The sequence below is a fragment of the Rhinolophus ferrumequinum genome, chromosome 15 (assembly GCF_004115265.2).
Source record: "Rhinolophus ferrumequinum isolate MPI-CBG mRhiFer1 chromosome 15, mRhiFer1_v1.p, whole genome shotgun sequence".
NCBI lineage: Eukaryota > Metazoa > Chordata > Mammalia > Chiroptera > Rhinolophidae > Rhinolophus > Rhinolophus ferrumequinum.
In genome coordinates, this window is record NC_046298.1 from 43,134,396 (window position 1) to 43,156,924 (window position 22,529).

Consider the following 22,529-nt stretch of genomic DNA (forward strand, 5'->3'; position numbering starts at 1 on the left):
AACATGTTAGAAAATTTCCGTAATAAAAAGTTGAAAAAGGAATAGATGCCCCAAGTGGAGATTACCTCAGCAAGGTGAGGAGAAGTGTCAAGGTCCTCAAGAAGTTAATTTCCTAGCAGAGAGCTGAGTCCCAGGTGGAGGCCCTCCACCATCCCTCACCTCTCTACCCTGGTTTCCTCAACTACAATACCTGCCTGGGTACCTCAGGGTCTTATAAAATCTAAAAGCAGTAGGAAGTATTCATCCTGAACATTCTGTAGCAGCAGCTTCCATGCCAGGCACCACGCTCCTGAGCTCTCTACTTCTACTTGGCTTTCACCAGGACCCATTACCAAACCTATATGATAGTGATGCATTAGTTGCCCATGTTACAGAAAAGCAAACTGAGGCTCAGAGATGGGAAGAAATTTTGCCCATAGGGTCAAAGCAGGAAGCAGCAGAACTGGAACCTGAGTCCAGGACTTTCTGACTCTACACCCAGTTCTTAACTGCTACCCTTGAGATAATTAGAAGAAATTACCTGAAAAAGAGTTAATTTACTAATCAGGGCAACTGACAAAACAAATGCTCCCCTGAGATTCATAATTGAGTTAGAAAATATAAGACATACGTACAGAAAACAGATTAAATGAAACAGTATTCCAAGAAATGCCAAAGTGAGGTACTAAGACATTGGGCAAGTTCCTTAAACACGCTGCCCAATCTGAACCGTGAAGGGGAGGCAGTGATGAAACCTCCAGGATGGATGGAACTCTTGTGGGAATAATTCCCCCAGACCATGAAAGTCAAGTGCTTAACACCAACCTGGCCCAGAATAAATGTGTTGGAATAAAATCTACCCCTGTGCAAAGACACGAGGCCAATACAATCCTTCCAACATCAAATAAGGGGAACTGGGACATTCAAAACTCTGCCCCGTTTAGCTTAGCTGGTTAGAGCGTGACGCTCGTAACACCAGGATTGCCAGTTCGATCCCCAGATGGGCCAGTGTGAGCTGCGCCCTTCACAACTAGACTGAAACAACTACTTGACTTGGAACTGATGGGTCCTGGAAAAACACACTTAAAAAAATAAAGTTAAAAAAAAAAATCTGACCAAAGACACTTGGATAGTTAAGAGAATAAGGTGCACATATATAAAGGTCCAAGGAATCCTAGTGAAAAACCAAATGGGATTTATCCCGAAATGGACAGAAAGCAACGTAAGTCCAAGAAAGGAAATTCAAAGTCCCCTAAATGCTGGAAGGAACACTTCACCCCCAAGTGTGCAGCGCCCACAATGGGTTCGTCCAAGCACACACACCATTTGACAGAATATTTCTGTAGAGCATCAAACAAAATGACCATGAAAAACCCCATCTGCTAGAAAAACCTCACTCAAAGTGTCATTTTCTTTGCCTGAGTAAGCCAGCTATTCTTCCCCTCCCACTCATTCTGAGAACAGCTCATGTGCTGGATAAAAGATATCTTTCTGATCCAAGTTTCTCCTGTCAATCAACCTCTGAAATTTACTTCTCGGCAACAAAGTTTCTTGGCCACCTTCTCATGCCAACATGCTTCAGATTGCTTAAAGCTGGAAATATGCTGATTTGTTTTCAAGAAATACGAAATCAAGGAATTGAAATAAGACTTACCAATTTGATTCCATTCCACCAAAGTATTAATATTTTCCTTTTAAAAGACACCTGGCCTAGGACTATAAGATTCCTTGTTCATACACCCCTAAAGAATTTCTTATGACGAACTGCAATTATCTGCATTACAACTATTTGTTAACTTCAGGTTATCTGTGGGCTCCTGGAGGGCCGAGAAAAAGGGAGTGGCAGTCACCCCCTACCAGCCCCCACCCCGTCCCCAAGTTTTCCAGGGCCCAGCACAGGCTGGGAAGGTGCTCAGGATATAGTCTACACGCACACACACAGCATCACTTGCAGCTATCCACACCCTCTTTGTCCATTTTATTAACACAGACATTGGACCATTTTCCCAGGCAGCAACCTGGATCACTCCAAACCCTCATGGGGTCATGGAGGGGTTTGTGTTTAGTCACAAACTCATTCACCAAGTGTTTACTAAGGGCTTCCTGATAGGCAGGAGGGTGACTGATGAGACCCCATCTGTGACTGACTGGTACCCCAACAGAACAAATGAAAGTAGCCCCCCACCCCAGGCATGTTGCTGAGGCGTGGTGCCCTGAGCAATGGCAGAGCCTGGAATCCCTAGGAAACCTAAGCCCTGGTGTCTGTTAGGAAAATGAGCAGGGCAATACTCCAAGCCACCCACAATGGACATTCAGCCAAGTGACAGTCTCAGCTGGGCCTAGCTCCCTTGGGTCAGGCCATAGCGGGGATGTAATAGCCATGATCCACTTCTACACCAGCCTTCAAGAGTCTCCGCTTACTTCTAATGAATGAAAATCCTTCAGGTTGAAAACCCCAGGCTTGGGCCTCTACCTCCCCTGGAAGGATTGGAATCCAGGGGTGATGGAGCCACCGCAGGTCCTGGAGGGGCACTAATACACCCCCTCCCTCTTCGCTGCCAACTTTGAAGGGAATACCTGTATTCCCTCCCATTCTCTCACACCTCCACCACCACAAAACTGATGACCGCAGTTGCAGTGCAGGCACACCACGCACTGGGCGAATCAGGCCAGTGCAGGGGCCAACAAACTTTCTTTAAAGGGCCAAAGAGTAAATAAATTTTAGGTTTGGCAGGCGATTTATGTCCCAACTTACTCAACCCTTTTAGCGAAAAAGCAGCCACAGAAGCTATAAATGAATGGGTGTGCCAGTGTCCCAATAAAACTTTACTTAAAATAACAGGCAGGGTGGGCTTTGGCCAGAGGGCCAGTGTGCCTGCTCCAGTCTCAGGAGCCTTCACACTTTGACCCTGACCCACATCCACTCCTTTACATTCCGCTCAAACAAAAGTTTCACGAAGCCAAGTTAACCTTAGCTGTACTCTTTTTCTATCCTCTTCCATTTCTTTTTCTTTTTCTTTTAACTTTTATTTATTTGTGTTTTTCCAGGACCCATCAGCTCCAAGTCAAGTAGTTGTTTCAAGCTAGTTGTGAGGGCGCAGCTCACAGTGGCCCATGTGGGGATGGAGCCGGCAACCTTGTTGTTAAGAGCACTGCGCTCTAACCAACTAAGCTAACTGGCCATCCCTTTTTAAATGCTTTTTTAATTTTATTTATTTTTCATTTATTTATTTAAGGAGAGCACAGCTCATAGTGGCCCATGCGGGGATCAACTGGCAACCTTGGTTATTATTAGCCCATGCTCTAACCAACTGAGCTAACTGGCCACCCTTCATTTGTTTTCAAAAGGAGACAAATCAATAAATGGACTTCACATCCCACTAATAATCACAATGCTGCTGTATGAAAAATATCACACCAGACCCAGGAGGACAGCATATGGGTATAGAGCTCAGGCCTAGGTTCTAACAGGCTGCCTGGGTTCTAACTCTGCCTCCATACCCTCTAGCTCTGTGACCTTGGACAAGTGACTTCTGTTTCAGTTCCTCAGCATAGGGCTGAGGTGAGTTAATGCAGGAAAAGCACTCAGAAGGCCCCTGGCAGGTAATCTTTGACCTTCACATGACAACTGGGCACTGTCACACCTTTGAGAAGGCCAGGAGACTTAGGAGTTGAGTAACTCATGAGTCACTTCCGGTCGGCCTGACTCCCACGTCCATGGCCATCCACCACTCCCCACCATCTGTGTACCAGAAGAGGGCCAACCCTGGTGTGGAAACAGGCAGCATCCAGCTTATTAAGCTTTATGGCCCCTCGAGTTTCTGGTTTCCGGGACCATCCGACAGGGACAAACAGGACAAGGGAACCACATGCTCAGCCAGCTGCCGAGCCAAGGTTTCTGACAATCTGCCTGTAATCTGGCCACTCAGTCTAACCTTACAATTCATTTTGAAGGCATCTCCCCTGCAGTTGAGTATTGGGAGCTGCAGAAGTAGCAGCAACCCCTTACCGTGACCAGAAGCTGTAGAAGATAGGTCAGACACGGGAAGGAAATATGAGGCCTGGGAAAGGCGGTACCAACCTCTGCCCAACTCTAAATAAAGTCCTCAGACAAGGACTACTTGCACACACTGAAAACTTTTCTGCTCCAAGAAAAACACAGGCCAAGCCTGGCTGCTGAATGAATGGATGAACAAAACCTTAACTGACTCAGCCAAATTACCAAGGGGTGGGAAAATCCTGAGCTGGGACAGACCTTGCTCATTTCTCTGAGATGCTGGAGAGGGTAAAGGACTTGCTTAAGGTGATGTGACTTGTTAGCAGTAGGTGAGGTGCTAGAGGCCTGCCTCCCCCGCTCTCAGGAGGCCTACCAAGATTGCAGCACTGACTCTGATCCTAATTGCAAAAGATGAGCACAGGAAGGTAGTTAGCATAAGCTCAAGACAGCATGACTTTTCTATTTATAATAAGGACGCTGGGCAAGCAAGAAATGCCTTAAGATGGCTTCCACTTAGTTTCAACCCCAATCAGCTCCTTGCAATTGAATAAGCTGACCAGAAACCTAAGTGAAAGATAAATTGAGTTCCTTCAAAAACACAGATGTTAGTCTTACTTTTGTTTACCCATCAGACTGTAAGTTCTACTTAGAATTTTTCTCCAGTAGGCACAGAAGGGAGATAAACCAAGACCCACTGAATGCCAGGCATTGTGTGGGTGCCCTGCTTGTGTCCATTTGACTGCAGTGACCCTGGGAGGTGGGCGTTATCATCACCGCCCACTATACACTGCAGGCAGCGCCAGGCCTGAGCACAAGCTTATCTGCCTCCAAAGCCCATACGTACTGTTCCTTCATATCCTATTGCCACCTCCGATGTTCAGAAGATGTCACTTGCCTTACAAATAGGGAGCTGAATCACCAAATCACACACACATGAAATGACAAAGAAATACACACGAGAAAGCTCCTCTATTTAGAGCAATTTGCCTAGAAGCAAACTATGCTCCAAATAACCTGTGCTCTGCTAAGAAATTATTTCAACAACAGGATGCAACGTCATCTACACCAAGAGGCCATGCCTTCACTGTCATCAACTAATAGAGCCAGAACTTTAAAAACTGCCCATGTAACCTTGTATCCTTACTAAATCAATGAAAAAACCTCCAACAATGTCTTCAAGACTGCATCTTCGTGAACCACCCAAAGCAAGAGAGGTCTGCAGGCAGATAAATTTGAAAAGCCAAATCCATGAATTCTGGCGCCCCCGGAACGATGTTTTACCTTATCCAAATGAACTTTATATGCCACCTGGACAAAGAGGCAGCTTTTCTGCTCTTTCCATTAAGTTTTAATTATGAAACCAGCCTCAAAACATTTATTCTGACAGGGCTCCCTCCACCTATGAGCAGAATGCTGTTACAGGTCCTTGAAATCAGCTTATTAAATGCCAACTGCCAGAAATCTCAGAAACCATCCTTTTCTCTCCTATTGTCAGTGGGCATGTTGCCAAGGTATGGGCGAGTGCTTTGCTCGTTTAGAAACTCAGCCATTTCACTTACTAGTTGCTTTGAATTATTTTCTTCTGTCACTCAACTTCCTAACCTGAGTCAGAACCAGTCACTCCAGGACTAGAAGATACTGTCCACAGGGCCCAAAATTAGGTTCTCTGGACTATGGTTTGACCTAAAGCTATCCACAGAGGCTTGGACATAGTTTCAGAGCGATCTTCACCACAGAGGTATTTACTGCAACTGTATCTGCCCTGTATGAGATGGTTCTGGGACTCAATAGCCACAAAAACGTAACAGAAGTGAACAAGCAAGGCACCCCTGAGACATCCACTCTCCTATCAGGGAAGGGGAAAAGATGAGAGAGAAAGGAGCAGAGGACAAGGCATTATTAAATGATAAACTACTGAACCAGCCCAATATGAAACTGTCTCCATTCAACTGGCCAGGAACACACAAATTCAGAGTCAACCGTTAATCTCTAACTTGCCAGGTAGTCAACAGCTGGGAAAGCCTTCATTTCCATAGGTGCAAAACGCCTTTCCCCTGGGATCAGCCTTCCTGACCAAGAAAAAGCCACCGTTGTGGCTTTCGAAAATAGTGCTACATAAAAAAAAATTCTGGCTTCTCAAGAATCAAAAATTGCAACCTTCAGAGCAAAGCAAAATGCTACCTAGGAGACAGGACAGACTGAATTAGAAAGCCCTTTTGGGGAATCCTATTTTTTTTCTTTTGAAGAGCAAATTTGAGGGAAGTAAGAAAAAAAGGGGTTTTAAGACCCGAATATCAGTTTTCCTGGTCACAACAGATTTTGTTTCTACTGGGAAATTTTTATTTGCTTTCAGATTAAAGCTCTCCCCAGAGAATGTAAAAATTTTCAAGGTTACAAGTATGTAAGAGTTGCTGTTAAATCAGGGATTCTGAGTGACACCCTTTTTTTTTTTTTTTTTTTGCAACATCCATTAATTTGAATTTTAACTAATAGTGGTACATCAGTTTGGGGGGGAAAAGGCAGTACTGTGACATTTCAAAAACAAAGGCTACCGAAATACAATTTGACATAATTACTAGGGTTTCTTGGATTTGATAGGTGAGATTCCTTTGAAAATGAAAAAAACAATAAACCCTTGTGTTGACATGCCTGAGCACTTTTTAAATCTTTAGGGAAATAGTTTCAAATTCAATAAATTATTGCTCGAATTTTCACTTACAGGAAAAAATCCCATTTCATTTTAAAAGTTAAAGAAGCATCTTTCTACCACTTAGTAGTTCTCGAAACTTGGAAGGTTCATGTTAGCATCCAGTTTCTGCCCTTGGCTCCTGGAGGAGGAATTTCACCAAAGGAGGGGAAACTTTAAAGGCAATTCGTTTTCGGCTGACCCTGCGCACTGGATAGTGTGTTCAGTTTGTGCTTCAGACATTTTTTGCAGGATACTGTACTGTGTGCATACTTCTTCCTCCCACAACTGATTTTACATACCTAAGGTCATCACTTCCCAGGAGTTAAGTTGTGAACACATTGAGAGGAAGAGCAAGTGGCCCACTGAATTGCAATTTACGTGTTTCCTCATCTGAACGTGAGTGAACTGTTTTCTTCTCCTGAGAACTGGAAAAAAGGAAACAGGGTCTTTTGGAGGGGAAGAGGGCTGTGTGTTAAAAAGCTTTCTCTAACAAAGTATGTCGGGAACCAAGAGTGGGCAAGAGGGAAAATGGAACTTCAACGTGTTTTGTCTTTTAACAGGAGAACTTATGCTTGTAAAACACATCAGAAGTACAGTGTTTGGTTCTGCAAGTCATTTTCTGTTGCTGTTTTTTTCTTTGTACGTGTAGGAGAGGGGGGACTCGGGGCTGAAGGAAGTGTTCTCTCCACCATGACTGGGCGTGTAACACGTTTGCATCAACTTTTCACGGTCAGGCATGTGCTTTCGAACAAAGGAACAGTGGAGACAGGGAGTGGAGATGGGGGCTTGACACAGTTTACAGATTTGGTGCTTAAACAGTACTTTACAAATGACTTGCTTAATTTAAGCGTCCATCACCATAAGACACATTGGAGTAAAATGAGAAAATTGGATCTACTTGAACCACAATCTTTTTTGGGGAGTAAGGGCTGAGGGAGGGAGGGGGAGCACATTAACTTGACTGCAAGTATCATAAACCAAATTCAGTAAACTTGTCTCCTACAAATGGACTTGAAATACCCACTTTCTTCAAAGGTGAAGGCTGGAGACAATGCAATGGATTGAAATGACAAGAGGGATACCAAGGGCTTGAAAATATAGGGCCTTTTACGTAAGTTTTTGTCATGTTACAGTAACACACTATTTTTGGGAGAAAACTGTGTACATCAAATTTTACAAATTAAACATTGAAAGGATGTGCAAGTCTAAAAGGGCTCAACAGGGTTAGAATCCTGATTTGAACATATAAACTCACTCTCTCAAGCATCACTTTGGTCTAAAGGTGAGGAGGAAGGCAGGCAGGAAAGGGACAAAAAGAGGGAGATAATTGAATTACTCAATAAAAGAGGCTACTTACCATCCCAACCCATTGTAAGACATACACTTCTGACATAAGAGAACTCCTTAGAGGTCGAATAAAGCGTGTAAGCACCTTTGAGTAATGCACCTGCCCCCAAGAGGGGGCCCGGAAGCCCAACGTGGGCTTAGCGAACAGACCTTTGCTAATCTGTTTATTTCCTTGAACTGGAGTCAGGCTGCGATGGGCTGCGATTCCCAGGACGATACATTTAATTAGAACAAAACAGAACAAAACAAAAAAAAAATTTTTTGTAAAAGCTCACCAAACTGCTGCACTTGTGTCTCTGAATGTGGGTGGCATTTCTTTTAAAAGGCAAAGTATGGTCTGTGAAGGAGAAAGGGAGAAGGGGAGGTGGGAGTGGGGAGAAGGGGCAGTGGCGCCTGGCAGGGAAGCCCTAGCCAAGCCCCTGTCTAGAGGAAGGTCCTCAACGACTCCCCAGCCGGGACTGCGCTCCCGGCAGCCCTAGCCTGTGTCCAGCGCGTTCTTTCCTTCCCCACCCCCACTCCTCCAAGACTCGCTTTCCTGTCGGCAGAAACCCTCCTTCCATTTCCAAATCCACTACCTCCCTCTTCTCCTGCCCCACCAGGAAAGGGTGGGCGAACCCTGCACCCCAACCTTGTGCTGGAGCTGGGGAAACGGGGGCCCCAACCTCGTCCTGAAACGCGCGGAGTTGGCCCCTTTATCATCCTCCAAAGAAGGGCGTGGGGCGAACCCATTTCGCACTTAATAAACGGGAGGGGGGGCACTCCCTTTCACCCCCTGCCAAAGCACGCAAACCTCGTTTTCTCTCCCGGAAGGGATGGCGCCCCATTTCAGCCCCGAAGAGGAGAGAACCCCAGGAGAAAGAGGGGACCAACCTCCTCTCCCCTTCAAGGCAAGGAAACCTCTCCCGCCGCCCCCCCTAAAAAAACGCACCACCTACCTAAGAAAATCGAGAGGACCCCTCCCTTTAAGTAAAGACATGGGGAAGGGTCTTCCCCCCCCAAAAGAGGCAGGGGTTTCCATCAAAGGCTAGAGATCCCCCCATCTTTTTTGCCTTCTAGGGAACACCTAGTAAACGCCTCCCGCAAAAAAAAAAAAAAAGGCGCAAGAGAGCCCCCACCCAAAGGACCCCCCAGTAGGAGGATGGAGAAAGGACTGAACAGACCCCCACTTCCTACCTCCTAAGAAAGCTAGGGTACCTCTCCAAATAGGGCAGGGCAGACCTCCCCCAGGAGAAAGGATACTGCCGGGGTTTGGGAGACCCCCAACTCCAAACCCCTAAGAGCGGGGCTGTTGCTCGAGATCCCCCTAAAAAGGGTCCGGGGCCCCTCCCCCATCCCTTTCCCCGAAGCCAGGCGACGGGCAGGCGGGCCCGTGGCTGCCAGCTCCGGGCGCAGGGCAGCCAGGACCCCCGTGGGCCTCCGCAGCCCCCCCCGGCGCCCCCTTCCCAGGGCGGGCAGGCGGGCGCGGGGGGTCCGGGGGGCGCCTCCTCACCTTCCCCTCAGCATGGCGCCCAAAAAAGACAGAGCGAGAGCGAGGGAGAGCGGGCGAGCGCGGCGAGGGGGGGGGAACGCATGAGGCCAGGAGAGAAAGCAAGCGAGAAAGAGCGAGCGAGAGACACCCACCGACCCCGCCCTTCCTCCTCCTCCTCCTCCTCCCCGGCCCGGCCCAACATGGCGGCCGCCCCCCTTCCTCCTCCTCCTCCTCTTCCTCCCCCCGGGGACGCTGCCCCGGCCGGGCCGGGGGCCTGACCTGTCGTCAGGGAGCGGGAGGCGGTGGTGGAGGAGGTGCGGGGTGGCCGGGCAGGCGTCGGGGGAACACGGAGGAGGCGAAGGCGTTGATGGCGGCGGCGGCGATGGCGGCGGCGGCGACTCTGATGGCGGCGGCGGGGGGGTCCCGGGCGCGGCCTCCATAGTTCCTTTGGGGGGGAGGGGATGTTAATGCACGAAAAAGGACTGCTTGGGCGTGGCGGGAGGGGCACACTTCAGCTCTGATGGCTCCTGATAGGAATGAGTATATATTTTTTTCGGTTTCGGAATCACCTCTGTGCCGACCTCCGCGTAGGCCGCGCGGCCTAGGCCTCGGCGGGCCTCTCGCCGCCTGCTTTCTCCGCAGCCCGCCCCGAGGGTCACTCGCTCACGGGCGCAGGGCCCTCATCGGGGCGAGAGCCCCCCCCACACGCACCCCCGCGGGCCCGGGAGTGGGAGACCCGGGGGACACGGACACTGGTGGCTGGTTGGGTGTAATTAGCGCGGGCCGCGCGCGGTGGAGCAAGCGAGAGGGAAGGGGGAAGAGGAGAGCGAGCGAGGGGGGTTTAAAAAAAAAAAAAAAGGATTTTAGGGAGAGAGAAACGGGCGGCGGAGACCGGCCGACTGTCTGTCTGTCTGCCCGCCCTGGGCGCCCCGGCTGCCCGGTCCCCGCCGCAGTCAGAAATTCACACAAAATGGCGGCGCGGCCCGGACGGGCTGGGAAGCTGAGGCGGGAGGAAGGGCGAGGTGGGAGGGGGAACTCGGAGGCGGAGGCCGCGTCACGTGGAGGAGAGGGGTACTGACCACTCGCCCGAAGGGCGGCGGAAAGACTCGAAGGGAGAAATGAGGCCGGGGAAAGCGGAAAATGCCGAAAGGAGCTGAGCAGGAGACGGGGAGGGGCGGAAAGAGCCGAAGATGGTGCTGGGGGTGAGGCTAGAGGAAAAACGGGAGGTCCCAAGGAGCCGGAAATAGCCGAAGCGGATCGGCACTGGGAAACAAGGCACTGAAGCGGTCCGGAAGGATCCGAAAGTGGCGTCGGTGTAGGTGGCAGGAGGCGGAAACAGCCGAATGAGGCCGCGCGGGGGTAATGGGATTTAGAAGGAAGGAGCCAAAAGGCAGGCTAGGAAGGGAGATTAATTAACGGAGTAAACTATTTTGAGGAATTCGCCCGAGAGCAAGCGGGAGGAACCGAAAATTACTAGCTTGAGGGAAGGCGGAAAGAATCGAAAGTTTTAGGTGGGAGAATGGGAGGGAAGAAATTCGGGCTACGGAGAGAAAAAAATAACCTAAAGCCGGAGGCACGTGTGCTGGAGTTGTAGGCTTCCGGAGAATGGGAGGATGGAGCGGAGTAGAGCCGACCCGGAGATGATGTCATTAGAGATCTCGGTCGGTGACGTCATCACTGGGCGGTGCAGGAAGGGCGGGCCTTGGTAGTGCTTTGGTGAAGTTTTAAGAACCTGGTGTGTAGTAGGTGAAGGCTCTCCAATGCTGAACTTGGAAACGCTGACCGGCTTCAAACAGTAGAAGAACGTAAAATCCTTGACCCTCACAAGTATACTCAGGGGAGCTACTATTCCCATTTAATGGATAGACTGAACCTCGGTACTTAAGTAATTGGCTCAAGGATTAGCCATAAGCAGCACAGCGAAATCTTTAATAAGAACTGGCATTCCTAGCGGTTGTCTATGGACCTCTGGTAAACCTCAATAGGAGGCATGCACCCTGAGTTTTATAAAAAGTCATGACCTCTTGTTCTGAAAATTAGCTTTTGGCTTATTCATAGGTTCTACGAAGACCCAATGACTGGCCACAGAATCCCAGGTGATGGTGTATTATCAGATGACACACCAAGTGATGAAGTGGGCAGGCTCAGCATAACTTCATCATCACTTGGAAATGGTATCTTGGTACTAAAGTCAAACAGGTAGTGGGACATCCAATGTCCCACTTCCCAGCCACTGGTGGCAGACTAATTCCCCAATTTGCTTTCATTGGAATAAGCATTTATTGAGTATTGGTGTTATTTTTTCTGCCCTCATCTGTCCTATTTCTATCAACATTACCATCCCTGGACTTTATTTACTATCTGTTTTCACCGTATAATTTTTTAAAAGTTAAAAACAAGACCATCACACAAAAACATTGTGAGTATGCATCAAAGATGTTATTTAACGCATTAATGAGAGAACAAGCAGAAAAATAAAGCTGGTTCAAGGGAGGGCCTTGAGAGATGGGTATGCATAGACAATGGAAAAATGAATGCTGCAATTAGGTTGGGAAGATTGATACAAAACTGGTCAGTGTCTCTCAGGGTTGTGTTTTCTGCCAGACAAAAATCATTTGAAACTTGAGAATCTTCCATAACTTTACCAAGTCTATATACCCTAATCAACAATTACATAGTAAGTCAGACAAAGTAACTACTAGATGTCAGAAAGTCTTGGTAGACATTATGCTAGTATGGCACTGAAAAAGCATGGAGAAATATTCTTGTCTGCTGGGATTTGCTAGTCTTTTCATTTCCCTCATTACCTAAAAGCAGGTGCTCTCTAGGCTTCTGGAATGGACTCTTGAAGCTTCAGAGATGGCGCCTGCTGAAAACCACACCTGGAAAGGACAATGTTCTCAACCAGTGTTGTTTTGTCCATAGCTAGAATACACGGAGTTCAGAAATCAACGTATGGAAGGACATCTTTCACAATTACACATAATGACCCACTTAGAGTAATTTTCCTTTCTATTCCCATAATCCTGCTCCACTAGCTCTTGGTATGTTAAACACACCTTTTTTGGACAATTTTCTTATGAGCATGTGTCAACATTTTATTAGAGTCATGGCACACGAAAGGAAAAAAGGTCTCTTGTGGGCCAATTAAAAGATTTGCTCTTGGTAGGGACATTTTATTTGACAAGAAAAAAATTCTGAGATGTCCTAAATTAAATTAAGCGGGCTGGAAGTTGGAAGGAAGACATAAGAGAGGTTAATCAGTTAACAACTGCAGGGCAAAAACCAACGAAAGACTGCTTACATTCCTGATTGTACTAATGTACGTTGAAACTTTGAATTAACCTCCTGGTAGCTATTTCTGAGATTATCTAGAGAGAGAATAGTCAAGGCAGCTGGTGTCTGCCAGTTGGAGAATTGCTTGGTATGGGAGTAGAGTGACAGAATAGAGAAGACACACAGGAGTTCCCTGAGAACCACTTTGGAAAATAGACTGGCCGTGTCAAATACAGCTGAATATATGCCTCCACTATGATTCAACAATTGCCCCCAAAAGTATATGTCCCACAGAAATGCAACCCAAAAGTTGTGAACAAGAATGTTCACAGCAGCACTATTTGAAATAGCCCCTAACTGGGAACTACCTAAATGCTCATCAATAGGAGAAAGACAAGTAAATTGTAGGATATGCACCACTTCTAAGAACCCCTGGATCACTGAATTAGAAGACCCAAATGGCAGAGTCCTTTGTACTACGTCTTGTACCAGCTAGAAAACCTCTTCTTGCACGGGGCCCCAGCAGCCTTAGAGCTTTCTTTGCTGATGAGTGAGAGCAAGTCTCCCAACTATGATCCAAGTTGCCTCCAAAATTCCTCCAAGAGAGCCACCAAACATTGTTGTGTTTGTTTTGTTTTGTTTTTTTAGTGTGTTGGGCGGGGGTGGCTTAGGTGCAAGTTTCAGCAACTTGCCCTTTATATTGGAAAGAAAAAAATGCCAACATACCTCTTCCTCTGGATCTCCAAAATGTCTTTGAGCTGGCAGGTCCTTGTACTTTTCTGAGAGGGAAACTTCTGTAATACCCATAAGTCTGACCAATGGTTCCGTGGTGCCTGTTTCTTTGTACTCTTGGAACGTTATTAATCTGGCAAAGGACTTTATTTTTATAGTTCCTAGGATGGCTCTAAGGTGGGTTCTTTGTGCCATGGTAAACAGTCCTTCACAGAGAAGACACTCTTCAAAGTGTGGAAGAAAAACAAGCTGCTGACTCCAACCTCTGGAAACCCCTGGGGAAAAAAGGAGACCGTTGGCCAAAGAGAGGTATTATGGTGTTTTGGATCCTGTTGACTACCAACTCAATAACTATTTCCCCTTTCTTCCTTGCTAATTTAACCCTGTTTTTATTGGGAAGATGGGAAATAATAAAGTCCATGCTCCGAGATGATCTTTGATCGGTCTATCTGGTTCTTAAGAGGTGATGTCGCCCCCTACAGGACACTATTGAAATTATTGAGGGAAATTAATTTTGGTTGTCAACTGATTCTCAAGGAGACAGTATTGCTCCTTGGGGGCATTTTGGAAATTTGAGGGGAGTTTTTTGGGCATTACAATAATGAGTGAGCTGTTACTGGCACTAAAGGACAGGGACCATGGATGATAGAAAGTCCTGCAACATGACATTGGTATTGAATGATCACCTAATGAACGAAGTTAATGTTAGTTCTTAAATAATGGAAAGAACTATTTATAGTAAGTTATATTAAGCTGCAATGCTGAATTTTTCCAGTTCTTTTGGAATTGTGAGCACAGAGAGTCACGGTAGACTCTTGGGAATGTACAAGACGTATATCACTACTTTTGTATAATGAAAATGTTTTGGAATAGATAGAGGTGGCGGTTGCACAACATGGTGAGTGTACTAAATGCCACTGAATTGTTCACTTTGAAATGATTAATTTCATGTTACATGAATTTCACCTCAATGAAAAATGTTTAAAAACATATATACCCCCCAACTTGAGAATATTTTCCCTGTAAGTTTTGTACAAGTGTAAGGAGGAAGAAAGAAAGGGGACACTTTAGATGTTTAATGAGTCTAGAAGTGCAGGAGAAAATAATTTATAGAGCAGTTAGCTTTATTTTCAGGGCTCTTTTTCACAAAGTGATCATTTTACAAGAGTTACTGCATCCTCCCAGGTAATGGCTTAGTCACTCCCTAACCAATTACAAATGACTACGTGCCAAGGATCTTCAGGGTCACTTTCAAGATCAGTCTGTTAACTAATAAATCATTTAACACCATGGATCTATTTTAACTCTTCAAAATAGTTTGACTCCTCTTATTTTTCTTTTTATAATTCCTGTACATTTCATTTTAATAATACAAAGCAACTCAGCAAAAGTGTTTATTTCCAAAGTCTTATCTACAAGATACTTGATATGGCCCTCTATTGCCTGGTCATTCCATGATTTCTAAACATCTTTTCCCCACAGAGAGGTTATTTGATCCTGTTATTGGCCTTTTCCTCTGAAATCAGAAAGTATCACAGCATAGTGCAACAGCTTTGGATTCAGAACTTTGAAATGGATTCAGAACTTTAAAATGAGGGTTTAAAAAAACTTTTTATTGTGGAATATTTAAACATATACAAAAATAGAGGAAGGAGTAAAATGAAAAAAACATCACCCAACTTCAGTGATTATAAACTCATAGCCAGGCTCAGTTCCTTACTCCCACCCACTGACCACCCCCCAATTCTGCTAGATTGAATCCAAATCCTAGAGTTATCCCATTTAGCTAGCTAGCTCCCCACATATACACTCATACCTTTATTAGGTTAAATAGTGTTTCCCTCCCTGCAAATTCATGGCCTTCCTAGAACCTCAGAATGTGACCTTACATAGAAATAGGACCATTGACGATATAACTAATTAAATTAGATGAAGTCACACTGAAGTAGGGTGGACCCTTAATCCAATATGGCATCATAAGAAGGATCCATCCTAATACTTTCATCTTTATTTGACCTTCCAAGTAAGGTCACATTCATAGGTAGCAGGGATTAGGACTTGAACATATTTTTTGGGAGGACACAATTCTTCTACCCATAACACCTTTTATAGATGAAAAATCCATCAATTTATAATTAAATATTTTAGATTTATTATTGGTATTATAATTTTATTAAAACCTATTAGTTTTATCACTTGATTCCCTTAAGTTCCTACTCTAACCAGTGTCTACAGACTGACTTAGAAAGTGTGATTGCAAGTTGTACAGAGCCATAAGAAATATTCAGAGCTTAGTTGAATGTCTTAAATAGCCCTAAGAGTTAAATGGTCCGAACAGGAAAAGACTAGAATGAGCAGCACACAGATCTTTGTTCTATGGTTCTCCCCCGACTGCATTTTAGAATCATCTGGGGAGCATTTTGTAAAAATCCGAATGTCTCAGCTCCACCCAGACCAATTAATCAGAGTCTCTGGAGGAGGGACCAGGGCACCATATTTGCTGAAAAGCTCTCTAGGTAATTCTAATCTTCAGGTGGGATTGAGAACCAGTGACTTGGTTAATGGTGAGCAGGCACCTGGGTGCAGCTAATTAATTATGTAATCCTTAAACCCAGGAGCCTGATCTACTACATAACTGCTCTCCACCCCTTTTAAGTTACAAAGTTTCACTTTGGGCAGCTGTTCTAATTAGATGTTGTTGAAAAACTAACTGCCCCATGGGTAAATAAATACCTAGGAGAACTGAATGCAGGGTCTCAAAGAGACACTGCTATACCCATCTTCATAGCAGCATTATTCATCATCGTCAAAAAGCCCCAAGTGAGGGGGTCCCAATAAGACCCAAGTGTCTTATTGATAGATGAGTGGATAAACAAAATGAGGTATATACTTACAATGGAATATATGCAGCCTTAAAGAGGAAGGCAATTCTGACACATGCTACACGTAGATGACACTTGTGGACATTATGCTAAGTGAATGAAATAAGCCAGTCACAAAAAGACAAATATTGTATGATTTCACTTATGTAAAATATCTAGAATAGGCAATCTCATAGAAACAGAAGTAAAATGGTGATTGCCAGGGGCTGGATGGAGAGAGAAAAGGGAAGGTGTTTTCTTTTTCGTTCTTTTTTTTCTTCAGTAATGGGTAAGATAGTACATTTTATGTTATGCGTATTTTACCACAATTTAAAAAATGCTCTGAAATTTAGTGGCTTGAAGCAGCAATCATTTCCCTTTTTTCCTATAATCTTTTAAAATTTTCATTAAATTTATTGGGGGAACATTGGTTAATAACATTACATACATTTTGGATGTATAACTTTATAACATGACATCTCTATACTGTATTGTGTACTTACTACCTGAAGAGTAGTCTCCTTCTATCACCATGTATTTGACCCCCTCATTTCGTTATCTTTCACAGTACCTGTGGGTCAGGAAGGCTTGGCTGTCTGATTCTGGCCTGGGATTTCTGTGGTTGCATACCACGTGTCTAGAAATGGAATAGTGGAAGGCTTGAAAGCTGGGGGCTGAGTTGGCATCTCTTTCTCTTTGTGTAATTTCAGGGCTTCTCCATGTGGTTTCTGCTCATGGGTTGGGCTTCCTCTCAACCTGCAGTCTCAGGGTAATGGGACTGCTTATCTGATTTATCAGGGCTCAAACTCAAGTGTTCCCATGCACAGGGTGAAAGTGACCTCCCCTTTCCTGATTTAGCTTGGCAGTAAAGCAATGTCCCTTCTGCCACATTCTATTGGTCAGTCACCAAAGCCAGAATAGTTTCAAGGGAAATGAACGTCCCTCAATGGGAGCAGTGTCAAAGGGATGTTGCAAAAAGGGCATGTAGGGGTGGCCAGATGGCTCAGTTGGTTAGAGAAGAGCTGTGCTCTTAACAACAAAGTTGCCAGTTGGATCCCCACAGGGGCCACTGTGAGATGCGCCCTCACAACTAGATTGAAACAATTACTTAACTTGGAGCTAATAGGTCCTGGAAAAACATACTTAAACAAATAAAAGTTTGTGGGGTTTTTTTGTTTTTTTTAAAGAGCATGTAGGTTGAGAGACACTGTTGTAGCCATCTTTGCAAAATGCAATCAGCCATAGGGAAGGTCAAAAGAATTAAGTAAATCCCCTTGTTGCCATAATTATTTCCTTAGTTGGCATCATTTTACCCTGGGAATATTTGGAGTTAAATATAGAAATGTTCATGTGACTCAAACCTCTGGAATTAATGTTTTGGTTTAAGGAATTTGTGCATATTTGGCTTTTTATATGGTGGAAATATTTAAGAAAATCTGGCCTACTGGGGTTTCCTGGTGAGATTTGTAGTTCTGAAAACTTTTCCCTGTAATGAATCTGGATAAATGATATATGACTATTCACTGGACTATTTCTTTTGTTTAAGCTTGATCTTCAAGATAAAATTTTTTTATAAAATAAAATAAAAATTACCAACCCATTCTCATTCTGTCGCTGAACTTCCACCCATCAGGACCCTCATCTCATCCTCTGGAATAGGATAAGGAGTAAGATCACAGTTGAAGGCTGGATTGGGGGTCAGGAAAGCAGTTAGGAAAGGTCCTTTCCTAGGGAGTCAAGTAATTTTGGAAGAAACATTACAAATTTATAGAGGCAGGTATGTGCTTCTCAAACTTGCCCATTTCAAAAAGAGCTTCAAATCATTCTATTGTTGTTTTTTTCCCCTTCTTCCGCCTCCCACGGCCCCAGTTCAAGCCGTTGTTTCTCAGTCTAACTGTGTAGGACACAGCTCCCTGGAGCATGCTGGTATTACGAACCTTGTGCTCCCCCTGGCTGAGGCAGTTGGTAGGCCGGCCGCTCCCAGCAGCTCTTCTCAGCTGCCGGCCGCTCATGATGGCTGCTGGCCACTCACGCTGGCCACTGGCCACTCCTGGCAACGCAAGGCAGCCCTGCTCCAGGGACAGCTGTTGTTCACAATCTTAGCTGTAGAGGGCGCAGCTTACTGGCCCATGTAGGAATCGAAACTGCAACGTGGGTGTTAGGAGCACAGCGCTCCAACCACCTGAGCCACCCGGCTAGCCCTCAAATCATTCTAAGCAAAGTGATGCTTATTCTGGAAGAGTTGACTTGTATCTTTAGTTGTCAGGATCCTGAATTTTTTATGTTTTCTATTTACTTCAAAGTACAGTGGTCACTTTGTACAGTGGTCACATTGTAAGTTGTAATTAACAAATAGATTTAAATGCTTTTTAAAAAGACCAAAGAACCTTCCTGCCATCGCGTTCAGACCTAGCTGCTCCAACCTCCAGGGCACGTCCCATCCTTCCAGCCCGCGACCAGCAGCAGAGCAAAAACAATTACATATTTTCTTGCCCCGTACACACCTTGAGGTGAGAAAAAAAAAATTAAATTTGAACCATGAGGGAAATCGTGCACATCCAGGCCGGCCAGTGTGGCAACCACATCGGTGCTAAGTTCTGGGAGGTGATCAGTGATGAACATGGCGTCGACCCCACTGGCACTTACCACAGCAACAGTGACCTGCAGCTGGATCGCATCTCCATGTATTACAATGAAACCACAAGTGGAAAGTATGTTCCTCGTGTGATCTTGGTGGATCTAGAACCCAGGACGATGGACTCTGTTCGCTCAGGTCCTTTTGGCCAGATCTTCAGACCAGACAACTTTGTTTTTGGTCAATCTGGGGCAGGCAACAACTGGGCCAAAGGCCACTATACAGAGGGGGCTGAGCTGGCTGACTCGGTCCTGGACGTGGTGCGGGAGGAGGCTGAGAGCTGTGACTGCCTGCAGGGCTTCCAGCTGACCATTCACTGGGCGGGACCACAGGCTCTGGAACGGGCACGCGGCGCAGCAGCAAGATCCGGGAAGAGTATCCCGACCACATCATGAACACCTTCAGTGTGGTGCCCTCGCCCAAGGTGTCCGACACAGTGGTCGAGCCCTACAACGCCACCCTCTCCGTCCATCAGTTGGTAGAGAATATTGATGAGACCTATTCACACATTGTAATCAATTCGATGCACTGATAACAAGGCCCTTTACGACATCTGCTTCCGCACCCTCAAGCTGACCATACCAACGTATGGGGACCTGAACCACCTGTCTCAGCCACCATGAGTGGTGTGATCACCTGCCTCCGCTTCCCTCGCCAGCTCAATGCTGACCTCCGCAAGCTTGCAGTCAACATGGTGCCCTTCCCACACCTCCACTTCTTCATGCCTGGCTTTGCCCCTCTAACCAGCCGTGGAAGCCAGCAGTATCGGGTCCTCACTGTGCCCGAATTCATCCAGCAGGTATTCGATGCCAAGAACATGATGGCTGCCTGTGACCCCCGCCATGGCCGGTACCTCACCGTGGCTGCTGTCTTCCGTGGGTGGATGTCCATGAAGGAGGTGGACGAGCGGATGCTCAACATGCAGAACGAGAACAGCAGCTACTTCGTGGAGTGGATCCTCAACAATGTGAAGACGGCCGTGTGCGACATCCCACCCCGCGGCCTGAGGATGGCGGTCACCTTCATTGGCAACAGCACGGCCATCCAGGAGCTGTTCCAGCACATCTCGGAGCGGTTCACGGCCATGTTCCGGCACAAGGCCTTCCTGCACTGGTACACGGGCGAGGGCATGGATGAGATGGAGTTCACCAAGGCAGAGAGCAACATGAACGACCTGGTGTCCGAGTACCAGCAGTACCAGAATGCCACCGCGGAAGAGAAGGAGGATTTTGGTAAGGAGGCCGAAGAGGAGGCCTAAGGCCAAGCCCTGTCGTCACTCAGGCGTCTTAGTTCCTTCATTCAGCCTTGTTCCTTATCTGCCCCTCTACTCTCCCTCAGACTTTGCATTTTCTGCCTCTTTTTTCTTTGGGGGTGGTGGTTCTAGAACAGTGTCTGGCACATAAATGGGCGCTCAATGAATATTGTCTCTTTCCACTCTGGGAAATCGAGATTCCTTTCATTTTGAGTAATCTTGCATTTCCTTCTGGTGTCCATTCCTCCCATCTGTCCAGTTAATATTTCCCTCTCTGTTTTGAAGATAATTCTCCAAGAAGCTGGGTCTCATCCAAATCCTGTTTAGAACCATGTGCTGAAAACCCAGATGGATGACCACCATCCTAAGCCCATGTGGTAGCCAAGGGGAAAGGACACCACCCTAACTAGTAGGGAGAGGTCCCTACAGGAAGGGGTAGGGCTTCCCATTCTAGAGTAGTTTGGGAGTGGGATCCAGGCTATTAAAGTCCTAGTTTCCAGGTATTTCCCTGCTCCTCTCTCAGCTTTGGGGGAGGTGTTAACAGTATTGTGTCCATTTTCAGTCTCCCTCCCAGCTCCATCCTGAGCTGTTTCCTTTGTAGGGATCTGCCCCACTCTGTCCAGTGGGATCCTTCCCTCTTCCATTTAACCTCCCTCTCACATTGGATCCCTTCCTTTCTCTGGTTGGAAAAGGGGGTTAAGGGGAAAGGGACCAGTCACTTTGGTCCCTAAGCCTCCAGACAGGCCCTCCACATCCCCACTTTTTCTTACCCCCCAAAAATACCAGTCTTGCTGTATGTGTGTGGAAAGGTATGTACTGCCACCTAAATGTTTGAATCATTCCCCAGAAGGGATGGAACAGGACACCATCTTCTGGCAACATCTCATCTTTTGCTATTGCCATTCCCCCCTACCCCTGGCTTTGTCCTACCCTACACTTCAAATTTCTATTTTGTGTTGAATTTGCTTTTTTTCATATTGAAAAAAAATGACATTGTCCCAAGAACCAAAAATAAATGGGAATTGAAAAAAAAAGGGGGGTGGGTGGGAGGTGGGAGATGAGGGTAAGGGGGATCCAATATATGGTGATGGAAGGAGAACTGACTCCAGGTGGTGAACACACAATGGGATGGGATTTATAGAAGATGTAATACAGAATTGTACACCTGAAATCTATGTAATTTTACTAACAATTGTCACCCCAATAAATTTAAAAAAAGGGAAAAAAAAGACCAAAACAACAAAAAAGAAAAAAGTAAAACAAAGAAAAAACACAAATCCACTTACATGCAGATTTTTTAAATAAATACTGTAAATATATTTTATCTTCTTTATAATTTTCTTAATAACATTTTCTTTTCTTTAGCTTACTTTATTGTAAGAATACATTATATAATACACATAACATACAAAATATGTGTTAATCAACTGTTTTATGTTATCAATTGGGCTTCCAGTCAAAAGTAGGCTATTAGTAGTCAAGTTTTTGGGGAATCAAGTTATATGTGGATTTTCAACTGGGCTGGGGCGAGGGGGTTAGTGCTTCTAACCCCCATATTGTTCAAGGGTCAAGTGTATATTTAAATTTAAAAAGAATTCATAATCTGGTTTCTTGATTAATGCCTTTGTCCCCTTCACCACAGCTCAGCCTTCACTTTTCTTCATTCTTCACGTCTCTACTTGTTCATTACCTCCTCTGAGAAATCTTCCCCAACCCCACAGTACAAAATACTCCCCCCAGAGTTTATGTAAGAGACTAAATTCAGAAAGATGGAGAATGTCAGCACGGAAAGGGAAAAAAGTCAGGGAGAGAACGAGTTGGGGTCAGGCAAAGGGCGGCTGGAGGAGAGACAGGAGAGGGGAAAGTGTGAGGAGAGAGTTGTGGGGGGAAGAATATTTAGGTTATCCAATGCTACGTAATATGTGATCCCAAAACTTGGTGGCATAAATCAACAGCAATCATTTGTTTTGCTTACAGATCAGCACTTTGAGCAGGGCTTGGCAAGAATGCCTTGTCTCTCCTCCATCTGGGGTGACTTGACCCTCTGCCAAAGGATCCACTTCTAAGATGACTCATTCACATAGCCAGCAAGTTGGTGTTGGCTGTTGGCTGCAGCTGTTGACCTGGCTGAGAGTCAGGAGCTTTGGTGCCTTTCCATGTGGACCTCTCCTTGGGCTGTTTTGGCTTCTGCTAGCATGGAAGCTGGGGTTAAGAGCAAGTGTCCCAAGAGATAGAAAGTGGAAGCTGTCCGTGAGGTCAGGACTTTGACTATTTTATTCACCACTTTATTTCA

The 22,529-nt window shown here is 45.7% G+C and overlaps 1 protein-coding gene and 1 pseudogene across 6 annotated transcripts in view; one reads left to right on the plus strand and one right to left on the minus strand.

The window, feature by feature from the left end:
• ZC3H4 (zinc finger CCCH-type containing 4) overlaps window positions 1-12,054 on the minus strand; it is a 41,205-nt gene extending 29,151 nt beyond the window's left edge. Inside the window, exons 1-2 of one of the 6 annotated variants that reach the window (XM_033127112.1) lie at window positions 11,042-12,054; window positions 9,760-9,925 (exon numbers count right to left, since the gene is read on the minus strand). In XM_033127112.1, coding sequence (XP_032983003.1) covers window positions 9,760-9,920 — 161 coding nt within the window. In that variant the 5' untranslated portion in view covers window positions 9,921-9,925; window positions 11,042-12,054. Of the gene's footprint in view, window positions 1-8,287; window positions 8,350-9,501; window positions 9,662-9,759; window positions 10,497-11,041 lie in introns of those variants that run through there. The other 5 variants (XM_033127111.1, XM_033127114.1, XM_033127113.1 and 2 more) reach the window with 5 other exon arrangements.
• Window positions 12,055-18,833: 6,779 nt separating this feature from the next.
• LOC117034332 (tubulin beta chain-like) lies at window positions 18,834-20,263 on the plus strand (annotated as a pseudogene).
• Window positions 20,264-22,529: the final 2,266 nt, after the last annotated feature.